The following is a 19,096-nucleotide window of genomic DNA, read 5'->3' on the forward strand; positions in this document are numbered from 1 at the left end:
TACAGAGTGAAGTAAGCCAGAAAGAAAACACCAATACAGTATACTAACAGATATATATGGAATTTAGAAAGATGGCAATGATGACCCTGTATGCAAAACAGCAAAAAAGACACAGATGTGTATAGCGGACTTTTGGACTCAGAGGGAAAGGGAGAGGGTGGGATGATTTGGGAGAATGGCACTGAAACATGTATACTATCATGTAAGAATCGAATCGCCAGTCTATGTACGATGCAGGATACAGGATGCTTGGGGCTGGTGCACGGGGATGACCCAGAGGGATGTTGTGGGGAGGGAGGTGGGAGGGGAGTTCATGTTTGGGATCGCATGTACACCTGTGATGGATTCATGTCAATGTATGCCAAAACCAATACAGTATTGTAAGGTAAAATAAAGTAAAAATAAAAATTTTAAAAAAAGTACATAACGATCAATTCTATGAAGAAGGAATTTTATTCTCAAGCAATGGGAAAGAATGGGGGAGGGTCAGACTCATCAAGTGTGCCTGAGTCCCTGGCCCTGTCTCTGGGAATAATGATGACCACTGACGGTGTCATCTCAAAAGCCGACATTCCTTCCCACTCAGCAAAAAGGTCCCAAGAGCAGACGGTGTCTCTTCCAGTTTGGGTCAGATGCTTATCCAGTCCTTGAACCAGTCCGTGTGCCCAGGGATGCGATACTCCGGTTGGATGGAGCTAAGTTTCAGGCCCACCTGGAAGGAGGGCAGGGGACATCTGGGCACCCCAACAGGGGCTTCCACAGTGGGTAAGAAGACTGGATCCCAAGGAGGACCTAATAGCAGAGAACACTGGAAGGGAAAATCTGTCTTCTTGCTTCAGTCAGAGCAGCAGAAGGTAGGGAGAGGAGAAATTCCAGGGCGGCAGGAGCCAAGGAAAATTCAGAAGTGACTCAGAAGTGGCCATGGGGTACTGACACCCAGCAGAAGTCCCCTTGATGACCAAACAGGGGCTCAGACAGAGAGCATTGCTAAGCAGAGCACAGAAGCTCTGCAAAGCCAAGTTGCGCTTAAATACCACAGCCCAGTAACCAGCCCGGCCTCCAACCTGCCCAGGAGCTTAGGTCTAGAGCGCGCTCTGTGCAAGTGATAATGCAGGCCGGCCTGATGCCACTTGCATTTCCAGAAAGGCCAGTGACAACTGTGCTTTGTGAGATGTCTGGAACCTTCCAATTCCCCCAGCTGGCTGCCCCTTGGGCAGTCAGCAGCGACTCCCTTAAAACATGGAGAAAGTAGGCAAGCCTGTTGGAGGACTTTAAAGAGGGCCAGGAAGTCAGCAAACCCTGCTGAGCTCCATATTCCAGAGATGGAGGAAGAGGGACCAGGAGGAAGAGGAGTGAAGTGACTGGAAGTAAGGGGTGGGTCCACTTCTCTCTTTGGAGACGAGTGGGCCTTGGGGTGAGCCTGAGAGATGGCAGCTGGCAGGAAGTAAGGGGCACTGACTGAGAAGCCCACAGCCCTGGGTTTGAATCCACTACTTATTGGCTGTGTGAATTTTGATGTTACTGTTGCTCTGAGCCTTGGATTTTTCTACCTGTGAAAGCTGCCTACGGGTTGCTGTGAGCCCTGAGTGAGATCAGATCATCCCAGGCAACCAGAGGTTGGCCATCTGTGATTTTGCAACAGAGCAGCATGTCGTGTGTTTATTTCCACAGTGTTTCTATGTGCGCTTGGTTCAGTTCGGTTCCCTTATCTTTCTCCTAACAGATTGCAGAGCTGCTGAGAAAGATCTCATCTGTTCACAGTCTACCCTCAAAATACACAGGTAAGAAGCCAGACCCAGAATGTCTTCTCTTTAAATACAGTGACACAAGCATTCTGCAGGGAGTTGTAAAAGCAAACACAAGATGGAGAAAGCAAAATAAATAGATATGAAGGATGGGCTAAGAAACTTAGTTTTTTCTTTAGAGGCTATACCTTGAGATTTTTTTAAATAGCAAGTGTCTCCATTATATAGTTGTACATTTAAAAATTACATATGTGTTTTCAATTCTGCATATTTCAATTATATATATTTTTTAATTTGGCTGCACCAGGTCTTAGCTGTGGCATGAGGGGTCTTTGATCTTCCTTGTGGCTTGTGAACTCTTAGTTGCAGCCTGCGGAATCTAGTTCCCTGACCAGGGATTGGACCCAGGACCCCCGCATTGGGAGTGAGGAATCTTAGCTACTGGACCCACCTGGGAAATCCCCTAGGAAACTTAAAAGGGGAGGTACCCTCCAGAGAATAAGAAAATTATGATACTCTGCAGGGGCAGATGTATGATTCTACTAATACTAATACGGTGTATCTAGAGTAGTCAGACTCAGGCAGAGAGTAGAGCGCCAGGTCTTGGGAAAACGGGGAAATAGGGAGTTGTTAACGGGTTTCAGAATTTCAGCTTTGCAAGATGTAAAGAGCTCTGGCGATGGCTGATGGTGATAGTTGCAAGTGGTGTGAATATAGATAAAAAACACTGAACTGTACACTTCAAAGTGGTTTAAATGGTTCATTTTATGTCGTGTATATTTTTATAAGAAAAAAAATTGGAAAATTTTTGTGGGCTTTCTGGGGGCAAACTGGTGGCAAGGGTTGAGGACAGAGCAGAAGGAAGTCAGAGAGACGGCATAGTTTTTGGTTTCGTCTGTATGTTTTGTTTTTGGCTGTGCCACTGGGCATATGGGATCTTAGTTCCCCGACCAGGGATCGAACCTGTGCCCTCTGCAGTGGAATCATGGAGTTCTAACCACTGGACTGCCAGGGAAGTCCCAGGGCATAGTTGTCACATATGATGCTGCCACCAGGGAAACATCCCTAGCAGCCAAGGACCTTTTAAAAACAGGACAATTTTACACTGGCCATGAAGCTTTTTGCTGGATTTACAGCAAATCCCCACCCAGTCCCTCTTCTTGATTGAAGCCTGGTGAGCGCAAGTTTTGTGTGAAAGGGGCTCCCTGGATTAACACAGGGAGAATGGCAGCAGTGCTGGGGGTGTAGAATGGAGCCACAACCTGTGGACGGAACCAAGTCAGTAGAAGCAGGAGCTCAGAGCCATCGTAACCACGGCATTGTAAATACTCAATGCCAGTCCCCCAGCCCCAACCAAGAAACCTGCAGAAATCTCGAGGAAGACATTGGATTCCCAGAGAGTCAGGGCCATCTTCTTTATATCTTAAAGGATAGAGATACCCCAGCTGCATCTGGGTCATATTTATGTGATATCCCTTTCCTTTTCGATTTTGTCAACCACCATTGTGCTAACTCTATGCTCATCCTGAATGTAAGCCCAACTTTTGGGGGAGTTACTGTTCACAGAGGATGAGATGGCTGGATGGCATCACCGACTTGATGGACGTGAGTTTGAGTGAACTCCGGGAGTTGGTGATGGACAGGGAGGCCTGGCGTGCTGCGATTCATGGGGTCACAAAGAGTCGGACATGACTGAGTGACTGAACTGAACTGAACTGTTCACAAGGCAGCAGAGTCCAGCAGGAATTCTAGAAGCAGGAATTCTAGAAGCAGACGTGTTGTGTTTGGCTCCTGGGTTCTCACTTTATTATGTGGCCTTGGGCAAGCTGATTCACCTTTCTGACAGTCAGTTTATTTATCTAGAAAATGAGAGTGATCTCTGTCTCCTGGGGTTTTGGGTGAGCATCAGATACAGTACCACATATAAAGTGCGCACAATAATTCAGAGTGTTCATCAGTAGCTAGTGCCTTAGTCCTGTCCCAGTGTCTGGTAGGAATTCAATCGTTGCTATGGGTGAGTCTTCTAAAGTGGCCTGTGAGTTCCCCACTTCTGCGCTAATCTACCCAGAGCCCGGTGAGCCTTGGCTCAGGGATGAGCGCAGACCTGTCTACCCCTTGCCCTTTGACTCTCTGGAAGCAAACCGAAGCAAGGAAGCCCCACACAGGGAGGCTTTCTCCAAGGGAGTCGGGATGGTTTGGTTCAGCTCGTCCCCCTTCCCGGAGCAAACTACATAAGCACAGAGACCTCCTGCTGATGGGAGAGTGGAACTGTCCTCTTAAGGGGAAGACAGTAGTTTAATGGGCTCCACGTGATAGGAAAACCAGTACTGCTGATGAGGACTTAGGGACGGAGTCTTCGAACTCAGGCGCTTTTCTTGAGCGAGGCGCAAACTCCTCAGCCCTCTGCCTTTGCCGCTTTCTCTTCTGGGTTCTGGCTGGAATGCACTCGAAGAACTTGAGCTTTTCCAATGTTCTCTGGGATGGGGCGGGGGGACACGGCAGGCAGGAGAGTGTGAGGGAGCTGCCTAGGAGATCTGGGGAGACCCCTGCTCCCCGCTCCAGGCCCCGGTGCCCAGGTCAGGCCAGGCTTCTGCTCAGGCTCCCCAGTCACCTGGGAGGGACTGACTCCCTTCCCCCAGCCTCACCTCCACCCTCTACTACATCTGGGTGTCACTACGATATCCAGGTCACAGATGTCTGCACAGTGCCTACTCTATGTCAGACACTCGCCCTGGCACACAGGACCTCTTACAGTCTGGGGGGAGAGCAGTGTACGTCAAGAATACCTGTCTTCTCTCCCTGCAACCTTCCTCCCTTTGCCCTCCTGCCCTGGTCTAAGGCGCCCCCTACTCCCTCATCCCCTCTGGACCTCCACAGTTCATTCTCCACATGGCCGCCCGAGGGGTCCCCCCCATGCCCTGATAACCCTCCAGTGAACCCCATGCAGCCTGCATGAGACCACACACCTGACCTTCCCTGCGGGGAGGGCCGCAGCCTGTGGGCTGGCTCTGCCTACGTGTCCCACTTCCTCCTGCTGTTCCCAACCCACGAGGGTCCAGCCACCCTGGCCTGCCCGCCTGCTCTTTCACCCACACACCTGGCAGTGGAAGCCTGTCGCAGGCTTTCCCTGCGACAGAGGGTTGGATCCTTTCTGCCTCTCGGCTCAATGGACCCTTCTCCATGCCCCCGCCACCCCCCACTCAATCCTTCTGACTCTCCTATTGCCCTGTTATTTCCCTTATGGCACCGTCTCCCTCAGGTGTCTTTGTGGTCTGCACATCTCTCCCTAGGATGTAAGCTCCAAGGCAGCAGAACCCATCTCTGAGTTCTCCCCTAGTGATTCCCAGAGGCTGGCACCTGGGTACTAAGGATCTGCTGAGTGGATGGATGGATGGATACAATGAGCAGCTTCTTTGGGCAGGGGCCCATCTCTAGAGGGGTCCTTGAATCCCCCAAGGGATCTAGCCGTGGTGGGCTTCAGTGAGCCCCCACCAGTGCCCTGCTGTGGGGACTCTTACCTGGTTTTTCGCTTTTTGATAGAGGTGGTGTCTTCATCTTCTTCGGGGATTGGCTAAAACCAACACAAGGAAAGCTAGGAAGGTCAGGCTGGAGCCAGACAGCCAGCTGAGTGACAGGGCGGGCGGGGAGGTAGGAAAGGTGCCCCTGGGAAAGGCAGAAGAGCCAGCAGGTATCTGTCCAGGGATGGCCCCACCCTGAGCAGGACCCCAACAACTGCAGCACCGTCGCTTACTGTGGCCACAAGGAACCAAGGCCCTTCTCTAGGGGGCTGTAAGAGAGGCCCCTGCACTGGCCCTCCCTTGGCCTGCTGCTTTCCTGTAGGTGGGAACCCTAGTGAATTACTGACAAGCATGGGTAATGCTCCTATCTTGTATAGGCTCTGCAAGCCTTCTGATGCACCCGATGTAAATGTTTCTTCTCTATGACTTTAGGAGAGGGGGTTTTTGAAAGAGTGAAACTGAGGCTCACAGTTGGGAGGTGGCTTGCTTTACCACTGTGTCTCCACTGGTCTCAAGCTAAACAAGAAAACCAAGTATGGGGCCAGAGCAAGCACCTATACCTTTAACACATTCAAGCCAGCACTGCATCCCGCCGCCTCCTTCTCAGTCTGCCGAGTCTCCAGCCGCTCCCAAATTTCACATTACCTATCGCTTCAAGTTCCTGGCTTTCCCAGCCCTCCTCACTCCTGACTCGCCCTACTCTTGCATTTGCTTGTTCAAGATACACATCTCCATGTTCACCCCGACTCCACTGTGTGGCAGTCTCTGGGCATCTGCCTTTCCATCCAGCTCCTAGGTGACTGAGTGCTGCTGGGCTGGCAAGTTAGGTAAGCCTGAGCCTGCATGCATGCTAAGAAGTGTCAGTCTTGTCTGACTGTGACCCCATAGACTATGGCCTGCCAGGCTCCTCCGTCCATGGGATTCTCCAGGCAAGAATACTGGAGTGGGTTGTCATTTCCCTTCCCCAGGGGATCTTCCCAACCCAGGGATCGAACCCTTGTCTCTTACGTCTCCTGCATTGCCCGGTGGGTTCTTTACCACTAGCGCCATCTGAGAAGCCCAAGCCTGAATATGAGTCCCAGCTTTTCTGCTGCCCACCCGGGTGACTTTGGGCTGTCATTCAACTGTCCTGAGCCTCAGTCTTTTCATCTGTAAAATGGGAAGCCATACTGCCTCCATGGGTGGCTGCATGGACTAGAAATGTGTTAAACACCCAGCCGTGTCAGGTACATACATTGGACACTCAGGATCGCTGGCCCCATGGCTGACACTCAGGCCCTGCTGCGTGCAGCCTGCCCTCATCTTCCCCTTCCCCAGCTTGTCATTAATCCTTCTTTCAGCCATCTGGATGACTTAGTACCAGCACAAAGTTACTTCTGCCTGCCGTATGTGACCCTTCCTTCTCTGCTATGTCTTCCCAAGGCCCAGGAGCTCCTGGAGAGCTTGATGGGTGTGGCTTATCCAGCTCTGTTTTGCTACAAGTGACGCAGGTCACCACCTCCCCTGCTCCTCCCCTCGATATCCTCCACAGCAGGCCTCTGGAGTCTGGTCTGGCAGAGAAAGCCTCTGAGCCGTCAGGTGGCACCAGGGGTCCCGGGGAGAGTGGGGCCTCTTCCTCCAGTGCAGGCACAGGCAGCCCAGGCTCTGGCCTCCTTCCCTGGGCCTCCTCGGGCCACACCTGGGCGGACAGGTGGCTGAATATGGGGGAGCAGTTCCAGGAACAGAGGGGCAGGTGAGGGGTATGACACCCACCTGTAGGGTAGCTGGTGCCTCTCTTGAAGTGAGTCTTGAACTTCCAGGAGCTGGTTCAGGAGTTTTTCTGCTGGGATGGACACCAGGGGCTGGGGAAGGAGCTGAGCCACCGCGGTCTGCAGGAGCCCTAGTGCCGTGTCTTTCTCTGTAAGCACAGCCGAGGTGGGGGGAGGACGCTCAGGGGCAAGACCTCGGGCCCCGTCCTGCTGTGGGATGGGACAGGCAGCAGCAGGGCCTCCAGCTCTTCTGCCCCACAGGAGTCCATGGGGAGGGCCATGCATCTCTCCGGCCCCTATATGTGCAGCATGCCTCAGCCGTCCACACCTTTATACACCTGCTCGTGTGCACCTTATTCTTGGTGTACCTGCCATCATGCCCCCTGGCCCTCTGGGAAGGCTGCTGGGGACCAGCCTCCCTCCCCTTCCTCCTCCACTCTCTCGTCCAACCAGTTCTCTGGCTCTCATTGTCCCTCACCCCTCTACTTAGATACACTTTCCACTCACCATCCCAGTGTGCATGTGTACGTCTATTCACACGTACACATGTGTGTGCTGCTATGAGTGTGTGTTTGCATGAATGCGTATACCTATTTCTGTGTACACATACGTGTGCTCTTATGTACGTATATTAGCATGAATGCGTGTGTCCGTTAACGTGTACACACACGTGTGTGCTCTTACGTGTGTGTATTTGCATCTCTGTGTATGTGTGTTTCCCACAGAGGTGGATTAAGGACTGTCTGTCTCCCTCCCAGGGGCCAAATCCTGTGGTCAGCATACAGGAGGGTTCGTTCTAAGAAGCAGTGTCGTGGAAACCCTGTGGAGGAGAGGGCAGTGATGTTGTCTAGCTGGAAAAGATTAGTTTGTGGTTCCAAAAAGGAGGAGCAGCCCCCGTGTAAGGCCATGGGACGGGAGCCGAGTGACTTCTGAGTCCTGCAGAACCAGAGGACACGGCCCTCAGCAGCCTCCACTCAGATGAGGACCTGGGCCCAGGATGACGTCCTCACCCTTGGTGGGCGCGTAGAGTAGCCAAAACTGGATAGCATTCAAGGAGTCTGTCTGCAGAATTTGCGAAAGCAGTTCCAGTATCTGTGGACAGGAGGACAGGCCTCGGTCAGCATGGCCGGACAGCACATTCTAGCCGGCAGCACAGCCCCTCCCCATAAAGTGTTCTCTCCCCACGTCCGTGGCTAGACTGGCCCCCACGACGGTCCCTGCCTACCCTCTGCAGTCCCTGCCTACCCTCTGCATGGACTTCACACTTTGTAGAAAGCTTTCTCTGCCAACAGCCCTGGAGGAAGGTTCTTCACCCCCTTCCTGGACAGATGAGGGATCTGAGGAGGCCACCTGGCAGACATGCTGCGGCAAATCGAAGCCTCGGAGTCAGTTTCTTGGACCCCTCATCCCTGAGCCCTGTGTGGTTGTACCCCAAGGTCCCTCACTGGAAAGGTGAGGTCAGAGCTAGCTGTCAGCTCCTCAGAGACGCACCGAGTTCCGAATGCCTGGGTCCTTGGTGTGGGAATTTCAGGGACCTCGCGGGCCTCCCCTCCCTGAAGCGCCCAAGCTCAGAGTCTGGAGATGTTAGCAAGGAGGTGAGCTGATCCCTGTGGACAGCTTGAGGGGTGGAGCCAGCTGGTTCTGTGCACTGCTTAGTTGGCAGCCCCTTCCCGCCCAGGGCTGGGCTGTCTTCACTCCCAGGGTCCTTCTCAGCCCACTCAACCTCCCACATCTTTGCTACTTCAGGACCCTTTCCCCACTGCGTCCTCCAGTAAAGGGTCAGCGGCAGGAGATCCAGGCCTGTCTGAGGAGGGCTACGGGGGCTCCCTAGGGCGGGCTGCTGACGGTGGCGGCGGCCATGTAGAGCCAGGGCCTGCGGTGGGTGGTGGAGCTCCTGGAGTCCTAGGAAAGTGGGGTCCCCTCAGTGTTTGGCAGCCAGTCTCCCCAGGTCTGCCACGTCCCTGGCAGAGTGGAAACTGGGCCAGGCCTTGCCCCAGGCCTCCGCTTGCTAGGCTGCCTCCCCTCTCCCCCAGGGAACCCGCTTGCTGAGGTGACCCCCACCCCCCATCGGCCTGGGGCCCTCCTCCATTCTCCACATCCAACTTACCTGCCCTGTGCCCCCTCCCCATAGGACCTGAGAACCTACTTCCAGGCAAGGTGAGGCCGCCCTATGGTGGAGAAAGCACTGTGTTTGAGCCCCTGCTAGGCTGCTCCTTCTCCGGGGACCTGGGCCATAGGCCATCACCCGGCAGGGCTTCAGCCTCCTCATCTGTGGAGTGGGGATCCCTGCCCTATCTGCTCTGTCTGTTCCATGAGCTGTTGTAAGGCTCCAAGGGGACCGCGTGCTTTAAAGCGCTGGTCACGGGGCAGGTGTCAAGATGCCGCCACAGTCTGGCCTCTGCTGGAGAACACGTGCACCTCTGCACAGGGACTCGCACTGCCTTGCTCACTGGCATGAGTCCTGCATGCCTTCCAGGCCCTAATGGGAAACTCAGACACAGAGGAGGGGTCTTTATGCTTTATTCCAGCACAGACCAGACTCCTCCAGAGTGTGGGGACCTGGCTGGGACCAGCCTTGCAGACTGCGGGGGGAACCCGCTGGGTGTGGTGAGGATGTACCAGGCAGGGCCTCCACCTCCAGGCAGACCTCCACCTCCATGCTTCTCATTCCGCTGCTGTGGCTCCCCCTTCCTTAACTTATCAAGCATCTCCGTGGGGCCAGACCTTATGATAAAACACCTGTTCTTCCAGTTTGACTAAATGATAGAACTAAGGTCCCTAGAAGGGAAAGGCTCACACAGAAACCTAGAGGCAGCTGGGGACTGGAATCCAGGCTCCTGACTCCCAGAGCTGAGGTTTTTGAGTCTTAGGGTGTCAGGGACAAGACTTTCTCCCTGGGAGAAGCCATACTTGAAAGCACTTTGCAAGGGTCCTAGTTGGATCCTCATGAGCCTGGGAGCAGGTTCCACCAAGTTCTCTGCCCTCAGATGAGGGCCTCCATAGGGTCCACAGCCCCCAGCCTTCCCAGCACCTCACCAGCAGCTCCTGATCCTGTAGGACAAAGGTCTGGTCTCCTCCATCTCTGCTCGCAGGCTGGTTTCGGCCCTGGTGGGAGTGGCGGCGGATCATGGCCCGGGTAGAAGCAGGGATGAGCCTGCCAGTCTCCGCTGAGTACTTTGCCCCCTGTTCCCGCTGAGGCTCCTCCTTCTGCTGGGGAAAAATGTGGCCAGAGACTCCAGGCAGAGAGAAAGAAGAGAAAGCAGAGAGGAAAAGGTAAAAAGAAGAGGAGGCGGCCAGGGACCCAGGATGTCAACCAGGCCAGCCTCAACCTGTCTTAGACCCCACTTACCAGTGGGGGCAGCACTTCCTTTATAGCCATTGCTCTTCCTCCTGGAATTTTACTGAAGGTCGGCTGCCCCCACCCCCATGGTCCTCGGTCTTGCCTGGGTAGGCCCTCCTTCAGGTCCCTCCCCTCAGCCCATCAGAGATTTGAAAATAGTATCCTGTACCAAGACCCCCACTGCCTTCCTTAATTCTTAGCTCTGCTGCCCCCAAACCTGTCCCCCACAGATTAGCATCCTTTATTTGCCCTGGAAAACCTTCCCGAGCCAGGTGGGCATGAGGCCTGGGACCTCCTGCCCCTGGAACTCCAGTTAAGACTGGTAGTATCCTTCTCCCCACTTTATTTATTTTTAATATTTATTTATTTGGCTGTGCTCGGTCTCAGTTCCGGCATGGGGGATCTTTTAGTTGTGGCTTGCGAACTTTTTAACTGGGATCTTCCTGGACCAGGGATCGAACCTGTGTCCCCTGCATTGGCAGGTGAATTTTAAACCATGAGACCACCCATTTTAAAGATAAGAAAACTGAGGCCCAGAGAGCTTAGCTGAGTTACCCTGAGTGTTACAGCAAGTTAGCTGTGGAGTGAGAATGAGAACTCTGCTGCACAAGACAAGGGGAAGACCAATCTTAGCCAACAGGGGCCAGGCCTGTCCTAGGACCAGTTCCAACTACCTTCAAGCTGCCTCCTACTTGTCTTTACTGGTTTATCAGCAAATAGCACTCAGGCTACTCCCAATCTCTCTGAAATCCTTCAGTGATTCTCCACCCCTTTGTCAGGTAAAACATGAAACTAAGTTCAGAAATGAGAAGCAAGCTGATCTTGCCCACATCCAAAGTCGGCCCCCCTCCGACTCCTCTCTCACTGCTGCCCACTTATCTCCTGTACTTTTAAACCCTCCGTTTTGTAAGACGCTGTCCTGTATTTTCTAGCTTGCGAGTGAACATCTGTGCCATGTGCCTCCAGCAGGAACACCTCCCCCCGTCCTCTTCTAAACTATGAACCCTTCCTGGATTTCTCCACCAGGTACATTGTGTCCTCTGAACCCTCCCTGTGACCCTGTCCCTTGGGTTGTATTCAGGGACCCCTCCCCTCTGCCAACAGCAGTGCCTCCCGCCTTCCTGAGAAGGTTTGCTCTGTGCTGGTGTGGTTGGAACCACGTGGGAGTGCTTTAGTTACAAAGGAGTGGGTCCATTTCATTTCTTCTTGGACAGCTCCTTTGTTCTGCACCCACCTCCTTGCTCTTCAGCTCACTCTCCTTGGTGAAGATGGCCACCCGGGAAGCCAGGTCCTTCAACTCCTTCTTCCAGGCCTCTGGGAGGAGAGGGCAAGATCTGGCCGATAGATCCCCGGGGTCTCCCGGTACACCCTCCCTGTGCCGAGTGTGGAAGGGGGGTAGGTGGAAGAGCCTCCTCTCCTCCCTGCCCTCCCACCCAGCATCTTAAAGGGAAGGGTATTTTCACAGGGCAAGTGGTGCCCTTGAAGGAAGGAGTTGGAGGGTGGGTGGGAGTGCTTGCTGCTGACATTTGTGTCCCAGCCTGTGTCTTAGCTGGGAAATGCTGGAGAATGTTTGGCTACGTGTACCGAGATGTTTGTGATTTAGACTAGCTTTGCCTCTTTTAGGAAAATGAAGCCAGGGCAGAGATTAGGTTGATAGGCTGTGCCCGTTGCTACAACACTGAGTGGCCAGGTTGGTAAAGAGGACTGCAGGAAGCCTTCTGGGCCCCTCTGCCCCTTCTCCAGGATCCTCCCTGCTCTTTGGGGAAAGAGAGAGGCTTGGCCCCAGTGGAGGCTTCTGAAATGCTGCCCCAGCACTCTCTGTGGCTAACTGTTCTGACTGGCCGGTGCCTGAGCACACAGGTTACAAAATTCAGCATTTCCAATACTGTTCCTGGCTAGAGCTGGAAGTCACATGTCTGTTGCCCAGATCTGTTTGTCCTCTGCTTTTTCTGACTCCTCAGGCACCTCAGAGCCAAGCAGGGGTACATTTCTGAGGACCTCGGACCCCCACCCACCTAGTAGCCATGGCCTTTTCCTTCTCAGGCACCTGCCCAAGCCAGGCAGCCCTTGGGGCCAGGTACAGCCCCAAGGTAGAGGGCCCCAGTACCCACCAGAATAAAGCCGGGGGTCCCGATTGGACTGCGGGTCTCCAACAGGCACCGAGATGGTGGGCATCCTGATCAGATAGCGGGATAAGAGTGTGGCTTGAGGAGAGGTGGCCAGAGAGAGCTCGTCCCTGACGACACAGACAGGCTTCCCGGTGAGATCTGTTAAGGGTTGGAGGCGGTGGGAAAGGGGACCTGAGTGGGCCCCAAGAACTCCAGGAAAATGAGAGGAGGCTAGTGGGCAGGGAAGCACTCAGCCCCACTTCTTCCAGTAAACACAACCCCAGAGATGGCTAGGGCTGGAGAGCCTCTCAGACGCTCTGACCTCACCCCTGGGCACACTTAGCATGGCAGCGAAAGGGTGGGCTCAGGGTCACATAGTGAGACTGGCCGAGGGGAGAGGAGAACCCGGGCGACCTGGGACCCTCATCTGGGGGTCCCTTTGGTTTTACAGGGTAATGAAGTGTAGGTGTGAGCACACAGAGTGTGTGGAGCACACAGAGGCAGGCAGCTTTAAGCAGAGGAGTGGGAGCAGGGCGTTAAGCCACAGTTTGTGGTGAGAAGGACCTGGGCTCAAACCACAGGGGGCGAGACCCTCTGGATAAGACTTCATGCCACCTGTCAGCCTTGCAGGTCTGAGTGCATGGCAGCCTGGGGGTGGTGAGAGACAGTCTGCATGTGAGGAGCCTCCAGGCTAAGGTCTGTGTGCGATTGTAGCATCACTGGCTTCCCAGGTGGCACTAGTAGTAACGAATCCGCCTGCCGATGCAGGAGACGAAAGAGACGTGGGTTTGAGCCCTAGGTCAGGGAGATCCCCTGGAGGAGAGCATGGCACTCCAGTATTCTTGCCTGGAGAATCCCTTGGACAGAGGAGCCTGGTCGGCTACAGTCCATGGGGTTGCAAAGTGACTGAAGTGACTTAGCATGTATGCAATGGCATCGTTAGATGGTTAAGCTTTGGGGAGCAGCGTGGTTAGGACTTAACCGCAGTTTCTCACTCTCTCCTCCCGGAACACTTTCCTCTGGCTCCAGGACCCCTCTCTCTCCCAGGTCCTCCTAGCTCACCAGTCACTGCTCTGTGGCTTCTCCTTCATCTCCTCGACCCCTTAACCTTGGGGTCCCCAGATTCATAGCAGGCTCTCCTCCCTAGCCTCTGCAGTGTCCTCTGACGATCCCCAGCCAGCACACCTCTTCAAACACCACTCCCATTTGAGTGGCTCTCACATTTGCATCTCTGCCTGAAACCGACACGACAGCCTACTTGGCACCTCCCCTCGGGCTTCCCCACCCACCAGCCTTGGACTTCTAAGAGGCATCTCACATGCTTCATCTCCCAGCATCTCAGGCCAAACCCCGACCCTTCCCATCCTCCACTGGCCCCGTCTATAGGCTCCTCTATCTTAGTGCAAACCCAGTTTCCCAGTTTCTCAGACCAAACACCTGGGAGTCAGCCTGACTCTTCTCTCCATCTCATACTCCATTTTTAATCCATCAGCCAAGTCTGTTGGCCTCGCCTTCTGTATCTCTCCAGAGCAGGGCCACTAACTCCTCCACTGCTATCTCTCTGGTCCAAGCCACTGTCCATTCAGAAGCCAGCAGAGCCCTTCTGTTGCTTCTTTGCTCTCAACCCTCTGATGGTTGCCATCTGACTCAGTGAGATGGCTTAAGGATGACCACGGTGAGCTCCAAGGCCCACACGATGTGGGCCCTGCTGCCTCTAATGTGTCTCACTTCTCCTCCTCCTCATTCTGCTTCAGCCACACCCGCGTCCTCACTATTCTCCAACAGGAGGCCCTTCCGTCTGCCTGGGACACCTTCCCCCTGAGATCCACATGGGGCATGCCCTGTCTTCCTTTAGTCTTTACTCGAGTATCATGATGTTGGCTCTGTATATAGCCTTGGCACTTCCAATCTTCTAACACCTTCCTATTCTTCCCCACTAAAGGTTGGCTCTCTGAGACCAGGGACCATCTGTCTTGCTTGGTCATAACACCAGGACCTGAAAATGTGCCCGACTCATAGTTCACACTCATTAGATCTTTGATGAACAAATAGCTGAATGGATGAAATGGCCTGAGTCAGAGAAGAGAGCACAGCTCTGGAACAGAATATTCATCCCTTTCTGTGATTTGTAAGCTGGGAGAATCGGCAGTGACATAAATCCTGTAGGGCTGTGCAGTCTGCCCTTGGAATCCACCCTGCTCCAGGTAGGTCTTGGCTTGGCCGATAGTGGCTGGGTCCTCCCTTTCCAGTGGCCCCCCCAACCCCCACCATCAGGCCGTGGCCTACCCCAGCCCTACCTTGGATGTGGGTCACGTGCTGGGGCTGGGGGTGGTGCCTGGAGAAGAAGGAGTGGTGGCTGAGGCGACCAAAGCGGTAGGCACTGGGAGTTTGGGGCTTGGATGTCCTCACTGCCTCTCGGATCAGCTTGAAATCCATGATCCCTGGGATCATCGGTTCTTTCTGTGGCCCGCTGTCCCCGTGGCTCCTTGGCCGGCAACCGGACTTCTTTTCCTGTTTCGGCTCAGCCTTTGGACTAAAGGAGAGGGCCAGGGAGAAGCAAATGGAGCCTTAGGCACCAGTGCCCACCCGAGCTTATGGGAGTCCATTCCTGAGATACTCTGAAAACTGCTTAACAGATTCCACCGCCACCCCCATGGCACTGAGCCGGGCCTCTCCCAGGGTCCTTTCTCAGCCATGCCATCCAGCCCTGGGGAACCTTCGGTCTTCCTACGATGCCTGAGTAGGGAGCCAGGATCCATCTGAGAGAACTCAGATGGAATCTCCCAGGACCCAGTTTTCTCTCCGAGACCATTTCCGAACCCAGAAGGAGAAGCTCTAGACCTACCTCCCCGTCCAGACCCCTGCGGTGGAGCACAGGCACATTCTGTGCGCCTCCAGGGCCAGGGGGCTGACCCCAGCGTGGGCCTCTCCCCAAGCCAGACAGTGGGCGGCCCAGGGGAAGCCAGCTATAGGCTGCCCCCCGCCCCCCGCCCCCCGCCTTGCCCTCAGGAGCAGTTTTGGCCCAGACTCAGCATCCAGGAGCTGATGCCAAAGCCAGACTAGGCCAGCCAGTCCTCTTCCCGTGAGGGGCCCCCTGGGAGCTGCAGAACTGTTGGTCTGGCTATCTGGGCTGCGTCACTGTGGGGAAGCTTCAAGCTCTTGCTTCGCTTCACTTCACTTCACTGGAGACAAGCATCTCAGGTTCTCCGTCCTCCACCCGCACCCCTTCCCTCTCCTGAGGATGCTGTGCCTCCCCCCAGAGGAATAGGTGGAGTCGGTCCAGCAAGGATCCAGGGGTGGGCTGCTCTCCTCCAGGGGCCTGGTGGGACCACCTGCCTGCTCGCTGTCTGCTTCCCCTTCCGGCGGCCCTGGCTGAAGGGAGGCCCTCTGGAGGTGTGTAGATGGACTCTGGATATGCTAAGCAAGGCATGCTGCCCCGGGGCCCTCTGAAGCTTTCGGTGACCAGGCCCCTGAGTTTCCTGTTCCATCCTTGATTCGCTTCTAGGGGATCTGGGACTTAAAGAAATAAAGTAAACCTTCCCTGAACGTCACTGTTAGCTGACCTCCCCTGCCCCCAACTAACAGTGGAAGTCACCCGCTGAAACCCCCGGAATGTTTATGCTCCTGACCCGAGCCACCACACCCTCTCTCGACCCAGGAGGGGCCCTGCCTGTGACCTGTGTTAACTCAGGCCTGAGAACCCACTGGGCGCCTGACTGATAGCAGAGGGAAGGTGACCTCCTCTTGGACCCTCAAACTGTTGAGTTCCTTTGTATTCTACCCTCCCCAGCTCCCTCCACCTCCTCCGTCAGCAGGGAAGGCACTGGGGACCTTACCTCGGCAGTGAATGCTCTGCCAATTGGGCCCTCACTTCTGTGGCCATCGGGGGCCCTCTAACAGAGTAAAGACTGATGCTCTTAATACGAGTGTTGAAGATGCATAACAGGAACAGACACTTTAGGGGAAAAATTGGCAATAGCTTATAAAATTGAACATTTGCCTGCCATATCCCAGTATAACCCAGCAACTGCATGTGTGTGCGTGCTAAGTCACTTCATTCGTGTCGGACTCTTTGCGACCCATGGACTGTAGGCTGCCAGGCTCTACTGTCCATGGGATTCTCCAGGCAAGAGTAGTGGAGTGGGTTGCCATGCCCTCTTCCCAGGGATCTGCCCAACCCAGGGATTGAACTCGCCTCTTTTATGTCTCCTGCACTGGGAGACAGGTTCTTTACCACTAGCGCCACCTGGGAAGCCCTATAATGGAACGTTCACATGCCATATCCCAGCATAACCCAACAATTACTGTCCCAGAAATATACCCCAGAGGAGCTCTTGCAGATGTGTAAGAATATTCAAACCAGCATTGTTCGAATTAAAAAACCTGGTGACAGTTCACATGTCCAATGGCAGAAGAGAAGATGAATATGCTGTGGCCCATTCAGACAATTGAACATTATACTGCAGTGAACATGAATGAACCACAGCTACATGCAACAACATAGATGAATCATACAAACGTAATGAACAGTCAGGGAAAGCAAATTGCAGAAGACCATATAGCTTGAGATCCTTTTTTAAAAATAAAATTCAAAAGCGAGCAGAATTATCATAAAGGTAATGAAACAAAAGCAATGAAACTGCAAAATTCATGTAGTGGCTATTTCTGAGGGCAGATAAAGGGCGGGGGGAGGAGAGGAGCACGTAGGATGTCTTGCTGGTGGTCTTCTAGCTCTTGGTTTCAGAGGTGCTTCTATTGGCATTCGTCATATTACTAAATAAGCTAGATGACATGAATGAAAGATAAACGGCAAAGCCAAATTGACACTTCAAGGTGACGATGAATCTGTAAGTGAAGTGCTGGGGTTGCAGGTGCCGAGGATGGGTGCAGCAATCAGCACGTTCTGAGAATTAACCCTCTGAGTCATAGAATCTGCAGGGCACCCCAGAGATTCTCCCAGGGCCAGGCTCCCATCAGGTTAGGGTGGAGGGGAGCAAACAGCACTGCCTGAGATTGGGGAAGGGGAGAGACTTTGAGATCAAGGAGCCAGGCATCCTTACTCAGTCTCCTAATCTTTCCCTAAAGACAAGACTAGCTGGTAGGGCATCCTTTGAAGGGAGTTTGGACATCCTTGATGAAGAGGCTAGGCTCTGGAGCGGTGGTTCCCAACCCTTTTGTTACCAAGGACTGGTTTCATGGAACACAATTTTCCCACACATCGGGGAGTCAGGGGAAAGGGTTTCAGGATGAGTCAAGCACATTACATTTATTGTGCACTTTATTTCTGTTTTATTACGTCGACTCCACCTCACATCATCAGGAATTAGATCCCAGAGACGGGGGACCCTTGCTCTAGAGCACTTCGATGCTGCAGGGCTGAGGACAGGGCATTTACAAGCACATACCCACCTGCCTACAGGAAAAGGAATCAACACGATAGACTTTTAAAAATACTTTTGACTGTGACCATCGTAAGAAACTCATTTTTATATTGTAACCCAGTTCACACACACACGTGTGCATTTACTTGTGTGTGTACGTGAAACTGAAGCAGTTCTTGTCCTTGTTGTATATGACACATACTGATAGTGTCATCCTACTTTTTGTCTTCGTTTTGTCGTTATCAAACTATTTCATTGATTTTATAAGCCACTGTGGGCCATATCACACAGCGGCTGGGAAGAGGTCAACAGGGCCTCTAACGGGCCTGGCCTGCCTTTGCCAGAGCGGGCCAGGCTGGGCCCCACTGCATCTGCCCTTGACCTTCCTTCCCTTTGCCCCTGGGTTCCCAGTTGGCCAGGCACAAGGGCCCTGAAGGCTGATACCAATTCAGAAACAGAACTTCCCTTTCCCCCTCTGTGCCTTCCCGCCGGCTGACCTCTGCACTCACCAAGGAAAGTGGCCGCTATAGTATGTGGGTGAGTAGCCCTCGCTGCTGGAGCAGGAAAGAGCCAAAGGACAAGACAGCGGGAAGCCTTGTCAGTTCTGTGGGAAAGCCTGTCGCTTTGTGACTGCATCAGCCAGTGGTTGCTAGGTTACCCCTGCCCTACAACTCCAGAACCACTCCCCAGCACCCCTCTCCTCACCCCTAGCCAGCTCCTCTTACCCTTCCTGGAGGGGCAGAAGGGCTTACCGAGCACCCCCTGCTTTCCTGCCCTCCAGGCTCCTCCTCTCTCTCCCATTCAGCACTTTCAATGGGGCTCAAGGGAGAAAATGAGAACTGGGGGCTTGTTTCAGCCAGCGTGCAGCAGGCAAAGAGAGAAAAACTGGCCAAAAGGTTTGGTTGGGCTGGGTGCCAGCTCTGTCGGCATGACCAGGCTGTCTGCCACTGTGGAGGAGTCTGTCCCCCTGCGCCCTATTTCTGGGGGTTGATTCTCAGAGAGCTGTCTCTTAGAAGGAAAGGAGGTGGCCGCCAACAGGATCCAAAGCCTTCCTGCGGCCCTACTCCAGGCAGGAGAGCTGGGTGGAAGGGCCCTGGACTGTCAGTGGCAGGGGTCTCAATGGGATTCTGACCCTCCCTAGGTGCGCTGCCCTAGGGGTGTCATCTGTGCTGCCAGAGGTGTGCGACAGTGGCGAGAATACTTGGTTCCAATTCCAGCTCTACCTCCTAGCTGTGCAACCTCAGACAATTTACCTG

The 19,096-nt window shown here is 53.9% G+C and overlaps 1 protein-coding gene across 3 annotated transcripts; it reads right to left on the reverse strand.

Annotated features, from left to right (window-relative positions):
• Positions 1 to 434: 434 nt before the first annotated feature.
• TBATA (thymus, brain and testes associated) lies at positions 435 to 18,446 on the reverse strand. Of its 3 annotated transcripts, none has more exons than XM_042240878.2 (9): positions 18,350 to 18,446; positions 14,757 to 14,992; positions 12,463 to 12,618; positions 11,586 to 11,665; positions 10,048 to 10,221; positions 8,022 to 8,103; positions 7,016 to 7,160; positions 5,264 to 5,316; positions 435 to 4,220 (listed from the first exon to the last, which is right to left on the reverse strand). In XM_042240878.2, exons 2-9 carry the CDS (start codon positions 14,908 to 14,910, stop codon positions 4,141 to 4,143), a joined length of 924 nt encoding a protein of 307 aa, XP_042096812.1. In that variant the 5' UTR covers positions 14,911 to 14,992; positions 18,350 to 18,446; the 3' UTR covers positions 435 to 4,140. The 3 variants fall into 3 exon arrangements, with proteins under 3 accessions (XP_042096812.1, XP_042096811.1, XP_042096810.1); XM_042240877.2 differs by lacking the exon at positions 18,350 to 18,446 and adding an exon at positions 15,305 to 15,557 and having other exon boundaries at positions 10,048 to 10,218; XM_042240876.2 differs by lacking the exon at positions 18,350 to 18,446 and adding an exon at positions 15,305 to 15,426.
• Positions 18,447 to 19,096: the final 650 nt, after the last annotated feature.

This window comes from Ovis aries, chromosome 25, assembly GCF_016772045.2.
Source record: "Ovis aries strain OAR_USU_Benz2616 breed Rambouillet chromosome 25, ARS-UI_Ramb_v3.0, whole genome shotgun sequence".
Lineage (NCBI taxonomy): Eukaryota > Metazoa > Chordata > Mammalia > Artiodactyla > Bovidae > Ovis > Ovis aries.

Bases quoted from the DNA above. Each gene is read 5' to 3' on its own strand.
- TBATA (XM_042240876.2), bottom strand. From the start codon at position 15,342: ATGTGCCTGTGCTCCACCGCAGGGGTCTGGACGGGGAG. The intron at 7,161-8,021 runs GTGAGGACGTCA...CTGTGCTTACAG, and splicing joins ACTCTACGCGCCCACCAAGG to AGAAAGACACGGCACTAGGG. The intron at 4,221-5,263 runs GTAAGAGTCCCC...GCCCCATCCCAG, and splicing joins ATCAAAAAGCGAAAAACCAG to AGAACATTGGAAAAGCTCAA.